The sequence below is a fragment of the Coregonus lavaretus genome (assembly GCF_964263955.1).
Source record: "Coregonus lavaretus genome assembly, chromosome: 2".
NCBI lineage: Eukaryota > Metazoa > Chordata > Actinopteri > Salmoniformes > Salmonidae > Coregonus > Coregonus lavaretus.
Genome location: NC_139989.1, coordinates 50,084,301 through 50,093,766, shown reverse-complemented (window position 1 = coordinate 50,093,766; position 9,466 = coordinate 50,084,301). Strand labels below are relative to the sequence as shown.

The window sequence follows — 9,466 nt, the reverse complement described above, 5'->3', positions numbered from 1 at the left end:
TTCTCGTCTTGTGGGCTGTCTCTAAATATGAGTTAAGGAATCCATGTGGCTGAACATTGTGCTCAGCAGTTATATGTTTGTGTCCCATGTGTCACACTGCCATCACGTCAGACATAAGCTGGTTGCACTAGCTTCACTCCCTCTATGCCAGTTGGGTTAACTAGGTGCACATTAGATCAAGACCTAAGCTGATATGAGTTCTGCTGGGGCTGCCAAAACTATAATGAGATGCAGTTAAACTTATAACACACTCACACACACCACCCCAACAAAAAGACCCTGAAAGTTATTTAGGTACGGTTTAAAGTAGTTATAAAGATGCTGACATTTTCTATTAACACCAACACCATTTCCCCCATTGTGTCTTATAGATGATCAGATGTACAGTACTGTAAACAGGTTGCTTAGATTTCACTCTCTTATAACAAGAGGGCAACACCAATACCTTGAGCTGAGCTCAGCACACTGACATCTTAGCCTGGTACCTACAAAACATACTACTAACACCATAACACACATAATGCTAATTGTCTCAGTATCATTTACAGTTTTGATGCTGTTAATACCATTGCCAGCGATGACAATTTACTTGAAGATGGTATACATAGGCATTCATATTATTGATCATTCAAATAATATTTCTGGATTTCTAATCAATCACCCAAATATGTACAGAAAATCTGGTCCCGACAGTTCATCAACCAACGATGCTGTCAAATCAAATTAAATCAAATCACATTTTATTTGCCACATGCACCGAATACAACAGGTGTAGACCTTACAGTGAAATGCTTACTTACAAGCCCTTAACCAACAATGCAGTCTTTAAGAAAAGAAAAAAAAGTGTTAAGTAAAAAATAGATCAGTAAAAAATTAAAAATAGCAAATAATTAAAGAGCAGCAGTCAAATAAAATAACAGTAGGGAGGTGATATACAAAACAACCAGTCATGAACTGTGAGTCTTGAACCCATCCACTCTGTTTCAGTTAGTATTACTGGGATGGACAATAACATTGACACACCGGTCACATGTCTGGCCATTCATGTTACTGTAAAGACCTGCTGATGACCCACATGACTGGGGTCGCACTCATAAGCTGTAGTTGCAGGTCACAGACATATCAGGATAAGTTTACCCAATTGAGCCATTTACAGTGGATGTGAACCTTGCTACTGGGGATAGTTGAGTTCAACAAAGGGTCATGTGATTAAACTCCTGGATTGTCAATTATGGTGACCACTGAGTAGGCATAAGTACAATCAGCACTGTGTACATGTTTAGGTGAAAAGTTAAAAGCAGCTTTAAGAGTTATCTGGGGAATTGTGCCAAGGCAGAAAACCAATTGACACTCATTGACCCCTTCAAGCCCACGGTGATCAACAGTAAGAAGGTTTTTCTATCTGCACTACAGTAACTTATTCAACTGGTACATACTGTATAACAAGGTTTCCTTAAATCAATGCCTTCCGTAACCAATACTGAAATAAAAATTAAGACTTGCTTTACAACGCTACGTAAAAAACTAGACATCTGTCAATGACACAGAGTGAAAACATGGCAATGTTGACATGGTCTGAGCAGGGTCATCTAATATGGGTGTCAATATGGGCAAAGACTCTGTGGAAACATGAATCATACTCATTAATTTGTTCCAAATTAGCCAACTTTTCTAATTACACTGAGCATTAGCCAGCTCTAGTAGATGAGTGTTTGATGCTGTAACAGAGCTGTCAGAGGAAAGCCATCACTCTCACAGCACAGCACTTACTCAGCTCAATAACTGAATTAATTGAGGTCCAATGACTAAAACAGCAGATGGCCCAGTAATCTGCCATGAGACTGTTACAATGGAGAGACAATTCATCTCATCTCCCTATGCTAGCTACAGGGACAGCCCAGAGCTGCTTTACAGACACGAATACCCTGCTCTAGAGGAGGGCTAAACTTTGCACACCTTTCACCCTGCTCATTCACATATCTTGTTTACCACAAACCATTAAGTCAGTGAACAGAGATACTGTACCTTATAGCAATCTTGGCCATTGCTTTAGTGTCAACTGCAATAGGTGAAATAAGACGGTAGTATTAGTATTATTTTAATGGAAATCATGTAACGTCATTACTTTGGCAACAATGGACATATTATATCCAGAAATCTCAATCTAATCCTTGGCTAATATTAAACTGTATTGAGCGGTATTGTGCAAAGCTTGATGTCATTGTGCCTGTATGATGTACACACTACTGCCTCATTAGACCCTAGAAAATATGTCAAACTCGTCTGACGTAGTTAGCCTCTTTATCTTCAAGACAGCTTGTCTGGTATTTAAGTAGCGATGACCATAATCCTATTCAGCACATTGTGAAGTGATCAGGGTGAAAAAGAAAGCCAGACCAAGGCAGGAAGGAGCCAACAGGAGGTTTCCTCCAAGTCAGGTGAGAGAGGTAGTACACACAAAACAAGAAAGAGAACAATATCATCCCTTCACCAGTGTGTCTTCGCAGCATGGGGAATTCTAAGAGTGGGGCACTGTCGAAGGAACTTCTGGAGGACCTGAAGTCCAATACTAAGTACAACGAGGCTGAGCTGTGTGTCTGGTACCAGTCCTTCCTCAAAGAATGCCCCACAGGCAGGATCACCAAGGAGCAATTTGAGGGCATCTATGCCAGCTTCTTCCCCAATGCAGACCCTACTGAGTACGCGCGGCATGTCTTTAGGAGCTTTGACACCAATGCAGATGGTCAACTGGACTTTAAGGAGTACATTGTGGCCCTACACCTTACCTCCGGAGGCAAGACCTTGCAGAAGCTAGAGTGGGCCTTCGCCCTCTACGACGTGGATGGAAACGGCACCATCAGCAAAAACGAGATCCAAGAGATTGTTAAGGTACAAAAACAAACCGTTTCTCTGCCTCTAGTGTGAAGAAACAGTGATGGTGGTGGTTACTGAACCACTCAGTATACAAAATGGACATAAACAAATCTTAGTTACAACCAAAAAGTACAAAAAGATTAATCAAATTAAAAGCAGAACATATATTATTTTTTATTTGGCATATTTCATACATTTGTGAAATGATTAGGTGAATTGTTTAATATTCTACGTATTCAGTCATCCCGTAAAAATATGATGGGAGAACAATCTTTATGTAGTCTGCATTTCATGAACTGTGCTATATAGTACATGTACTGTATTCAGTATTTAATCTACATTAGAAAGTGACATGTTTTTCCTTATTGTTTGATTGCTTTACAGTCAATATTTAACATGATCCCCGAAGAAGACCAAAAGGACCTGCCTGAAGATGAGAACACACCAGATAAGAGAGCAGACAAAGTCTGGGACTTTTTTGGAAAGAAAGAAGATGGTAATTTTGATTGTGAAGAATTTTCTAAATGTGTTATGACGAGAACTTCTGGCATGAGAGACTACTTCTGAGTTTTGCACAATTAGACACATTAAATAAACAACCATAATAATGTTGATTCAGTAATGACCATTTCTATGTTTCCTTTCCAGACAAGATTGCAGAGAGGGAATTCATTCAAGGAGTGATGGACAACAAGGACATCCTACGGTTGATTCAGTTTGATGAGCCCCAGAAAATAAAGGACAAACTGAAGGAGAAGAATCAATAGATTTCTGACAAAATCATTCTTCTTAATTCTATAAGACTGTTCAAAGCTTTACTGTTTACAAACCCAACTCTCCTGCCAGACCTGGGCTCTTTGTGTACTAGACAACATTGGCATACACATTGAAGTACCGCATATTGTGGTGGATGACCTGTTTGTCCATGAGCCACCTGGGCTTTTCTTCCCACTCAAATAACTGTTCTGTACTCTAGAGTTATGGGTATTCTTTTCTATTTCGTAATGAAATAATAGTCTCCAAGATTCTATTGTCTGCTGCTGTGTTCACTTGCATTAATTAGTTTAATAAAGAGAAAGACTCCAGGAAAGGACCCACTGGGCACACACTGGTTGAATCAATGTTGTTTCCATTACATTTAAATTGAATTACTTCAATCCAACGTAGAATAGACGTTGAATTGATGTTTGTGCCCTGTGGGGAGCTCCTTATGAAGGGAATTAGGCTGAAGTTAGCAATCCCTGTCTTACTATCAATCCTATTAGTATGTGAAGGTCAGTTTAGAAAAATCCTGGCAGAGGTTTCTTATTAAGGTAATCAGGTCTATGGACTGTGTCTTATAATGTGCTTAGCAGGACTGAAACCTCATACAATGTACAGTATTCAACTGGTAGATCAAAGGAAGAGGAGTCTTTTTCTTGAATATTGTTGGAATTTTGTTGATGCTGTCAGAGACGGCTGGAAATTATATAATAAAAAACGTTGTGAAAAACAACATTATAAACGGGTTTCCAAAAACTTTTAAATATATATATATACTGCTATATTTAATCTTTGAGTGAACATGCAGATTGGTCTCTTCAGGTAGCTATGTTTTTAAAGGGATTTAAGTAGATAAAATTAGTAAATGTGATAAAATGTTTGTTGAAAGATTCAATACATTCCAAAAAAGAGCTATACAGATGTGCTTTCACAAATTGTCTGCCTGGTCCTGAGGGAATGAGATTTTATTCTTGGTTGCATTTTTATTTACTTTCAATAAACGTTTATTTAAGTGTGTAGAGTTGTTATTATGTTTTGAAACATGGTATCACCCTGGATTTTATCGTATAAAACACCCTATGTTGGTTTATATTGTTAAAGAGACATACTATAGTATCAAATACAATAACTGTCTTTGTTTACAGGACCAATAGTAAACATATAACTAAATTACCATAATTGCAATCTAAGAGAATGGCTCAATAGTGTTGATGAGATAAGATTGAGGAGCAGCCTCAAACTATGAGAATAGAAAGGTTCAGAACTTTTGTGAAACGTCACAGCACAGTTGAAAAATATATGGCAAGTAGAAATCAAAACTAGAGGTAGATGGGAGGGGATAGATGGGAGGGGTTGAAGGTAGCTGACGGGTGGGTCTAAGGAAAAGGGATAGCTAAGGTACAATGTAGCATGCCCGTAAAATTTACATTTACATTTACATTTTAGTCATTTAGCAGACGCTCTTATCCAGAGCGACTTACAGGAGCAATTAGGGTTAAGTGCCTTGCTTAAGGGCACATCGACAGATTTTTCACCTAGTCGGCTCAGGGATTAGAACCAGCGACCTTTCGGTTACTGGCACAACGCTCTTACCCACTAAGCTACCTGCCGCCCCAAAATGTATATGTATAAGCTGGAAGTAGAAGTCTAAGTATTGTTGTCCATTAGTTTACTCCAATTAGGGAAGGGTGGAATATTTAGGGGAAAATAATAAAGAATAAAAAAATATACACTGCTCAAAAAAATAAAGGGAACACTTAAACAACACAATGTAACTCCAAGTCAATCACACTTCTGTGAAATCAAACTGTCCACTTAGGAAGCACCACTGATTGACAATAAATTTCACATGCTGTTGTGCAAATGGAATAGACATCAGGGGGAAATTATAGGCAATTAGCAAGACACCCCCAATAAAGGACTGGTTTTGCAGCTGGTGACCACAGACCACTTCTCAGTTCCTATGCTTCCTGGCTGATGTTTTGGTCACTTTTGAATGCTGGTGGTGATTTCACTCTAGTGGTAGCATGAGACGGAGTCTACAACCCACACAAGTGGCTCAGGTAGTGCAGCACATCCAGGATGGCACATCAATGCGAGCTGTGGCAAGAAGGTTTGCTGTGTCTGTCAGCGTAGTGTCCAGAGCATGGAGGCGCTACCAGGAGACAGGCCAGTACATCAGGAGACGTGGAGGAGGCCGTAGGAGGGCAACAACCCAGCAGCAGGACTGCTACCTCCGCCTTTGTGCAAGGAGGAGCAGGAGGAGCACTGCCAGAGCCCTGCAAAATGACCTCCAGCAGGCCACAAATGTGCATGTGTCTGCTCAAACGGTCAGAAACAGACTCCATGAGGGTGGTATGAGGGCCCGACGTCCACAGGTGGGGGTTATGCTTACAGCCCAACACCGTGCAGGACGTTTGGCATTTGCCAGAGAACACCAAGATTGGCAAATTCGCCACTGGCGCCCTGTGCTCTTCACAGATGAAAGCAGGTTCACACTGAGCACGTGACAGACGTGACAGAGTCTGGAGATGCCGTGGAGAACGTTCTGCTGCCTGCAACATCCTCCAGCATGACCGTTTTGGTGGTGGGTCAGTCATGGTGTGGGGTGGCATTTCTTTGGGGGGCCGCACAGCCCTCCATGTGCTCGCCAGAGGTAGCCTGACTGCCATTAGGTACCGAGATGAGATCCTCAGACCCCTTGTGAGACCATATGCTGGTGCGGTTGGCCCTGGGTTCCTCCTAATGCAAGACAATGCTAGACCTCACGTGGCTGGAGTGTGTCAGCAGTTCCTGCAAGAGGAAGGCATTGATGCTATGGACTGGCCCGCCTGTTCCCCAGACCTGAATCCAATTGAGCACATCTGGGACATCATGTCTCGCTCCATCCACCAACGCCACGTTGCACCACAGACTGTCCAGGAGTTGGCGGATGCGTTTCCCAATCAGAGGCAGCTGTTGCTCGTTGTCTCTGATTGGGGAGCATACTTAGGCAGCCTATTGGCAATTAGGTGTTGTGTGTCCAGTCCGGCACGGCCCGGCCCGTTCCTGCTCCTCGCACCAAGCCAGTGGTGCATGTTCCTAGTCCAGTTCGGCCCGTGCCTGCTCCTCGCACCAGACCAGTGGTGAGTGTGTCCAGTCCGGCACGGCCCGTGCCCGTTCCACCGGTGCCTGGTCCGGCACCAGTCAGCAGCTCCAGTCCGGAGCCAGAGCAGTCTGCTCCACAGGGGTCCAGTCCAGAACCGGTCAGCGGCTCCACTCCGGAGCCAGAGCAGTCCACTCCACCGGGGTCCAATCCAGCTCCGGTCAGCGGCTCCACTCCGGAGCCAGAGCAGTCCGCTCCACCGGTGCCTGATCCAGCTCCGGTCAGCGGCTCCACTCCGGAGCCAGAGCAGTCCGCTCCACCGGGGTCCAGTCCAGATCCGGTCAGCGGCTCCACTCCGGAGCCAGAGCAGTCCGCTCCACCGGTGCCCAGTCCAGCTCCGGTCAGCGGCTCCAGTCCGGAGCCTGAGCAGTCCGCTCCACCGGTGCCAGGTCCAGCTCAGGTCAGCGGCTCCAGTCCAGACCCAGACGTCAGCCCCTCTCCAGGTTCGGGGTCTCCCACACCAGGGTCCAGACAGGGCTTAGAGTATAGTGGGAGGAAGGAGAGGGGAAGCAGCGCGCCGAGGTCCAGACCAGACCAGGGGCGCAACAGGGAGGCGGAGAATAGGTGGTTGTCACGCCCGGAGCCGGATCCACCTCCGAGTCCGCACCTTTGGGGGGGGGGGGGGTACTGTCACGCCCTGACTCTGGGGACTCTTATTTGTTGAGTCAGGGTGTGATTTTCTATGTTGTATTTTCTATGTTTGTGATCTAGGTTTTGTAGTTCTATGTTTGGCCGGGTGTGTTTCCCAATCAGAGGCAGCTGTCGCTCGTTGTCTCTGATTGGGGAGCATACTTAGGCAGCCTATTGGCAATTAGGTGTTGTGGGATCTTGTTCCGTGTGAGGTTTGTTGTGTGTACCTTAGGACGTCACGTGTCGTTGGTTTATTGTTTTGTCGTTGTGTTTATTCGTTAAATAAACATGTATGCATATCACGCTGCGCCTTGGTCTGACCCGTCTATGAACGAACGTGACAGCTTGCATCATTCTCTCTCTAAAGCCTGATTTGGCTCCCAGTAAAGCATGGCCTGTTTTGATGTCAGTATTCCCCCACCTGGCCTATCTCCCTGGATCTCCCTGGCCAATCCACAGACGGTCGGAGGGGAGGGGATTGACTCTAAAAGGCCGGGGCAAAAGGTTGAGTTTCATCTGCTTATTGGGATGAATCCAATTCATTTAAACATGTCCCAGAACTTGAAGTAAGCCATACGTAAGCCAGTATATGATAATGAAACAAAACCCTTTTAAGTCTTGTCAAATCGTATTTCCAAGGAAACTATTTATTGTAGACACAGCATTCTACAGTATATTGTCTGGACAAAGGTCACCAATGATTTGACATTTCTTTAAAGATTGGAAACATTTGAATTGATGTACATGAGAAATGGAAATCAGTAACCAAAAGGCAATTAAATCAACATTAACATTACTACAAAATGACTGATTTAGTTAAGTACATTAACTTCTAACGTAAGAACTTTACCATAACACATATAATATACAACATTGACACATACTGTAGCAGGATAAGTTATACAATAAGTACAACATTTCAATCGGTAGTAGTTTGGGATAGAATAATGCAAATCAAAATCATGCTGAATCTGATTTGATTTTTAAAAATCATTTGAATGGTATTTTCATATTTTCTCATATAAAAATAATGCGGATAAGGCATGTATATACTGAATAGATTTTGTACCGGTAAACTTTTCTCTGTATGCATGTCTTGTCATCGTGAATGTATTATCCAGATTTGAATTTGAAAGGAATGATAGTTTGAGGAGATGGTCCAATAACACAATAAATCCCTTCTCTGTTGTACTTCCAGAATAACTAACCCACAGCAAAATACAGAGAGACAGACAGACAGACAGACAGACACACAAACATGCAGTCTTTTATATTATGTTATGTACGTTTGTTTAGGTGGATATGTTGGCTAAAGGATATGCTATTATCTGTGAATAGCATACTGTATGAAATGTATGGACAAGTACAGGTTCCAGTGCAAGTAACACTGACCACTTTTTCTGATGAGCTTTGCGAGTCATTTAAATGTGACTTGGAGCTTCCAACTGAGCACTCCTCTTGGATATACAAAGTGTACTGTATTTAGGATAAATGCCAAATAGCAATTCCCAACTCTAAGCAATGGTTGACTCACAAAGTGCCCGTGCAAATAAATGAATGATTTTAGAATCTGTTGACTATTATCCTTATGTGAAACACCTTGTATAATTCATTGACAAACAACAAGGTAAACATTTAGCTGGCCGAAAGTGCAAGGCCACTTAAACAGTTAACAGCAAAATACATCTAGCTTGTATCTACAAATATACACTGATGCAGAATAGAATATATCAAGAACATTCCAGGTACTGTTTATAACCTTTAGGCACTAAAAGGTGTTCATTGTAACATGGATCGTTGTCATCGTTGTCTCACCACTGATCCAAAATAGACTCAGGCCTATGTTCCAATCTGCCACATGAGGTGACTTGTGACAAACATGCTGTTTCACAATCCTAATCATCTTACCCTGTTCAACTTTGAGAGAGGTTGACATGTGTATCAATGTTGTACATAAATTCATGTTCATGACAAACCTTAATGAGTTGTTTCACTCTTGTTCATTGAGTGCAGTAACTTGGAGTATATACTTTCTGTAAACACATCCCATATACA

General features: G+C 42.6%; 1 protein-coding gene across 1 annotated transcript; it reads left to right on the top strand.

Moving 5' to 3' along the window:
* Positions 1-2,508: 2,508 nt before the first annotated feature.
* Positions 2,509-3,641, top strand: LOC311145409 (recoverin-like; the record flags this gene model as incomplete). The annotated part of the gene is made up of 3 exons (XM_084181638.1): positions 2,509-2,889; positions 3,259-3,370; positions 3,523-3,641. 3 exons carry the CDS (start codon positions 2,509-2,511, stop codon positions 3,639-3,641), a joined length of 612 nt encoding a protein of 203 aa, XP_084037764.1.
* Positions 3,642-9,466: the final 5,825 nt, after the last annotated feature.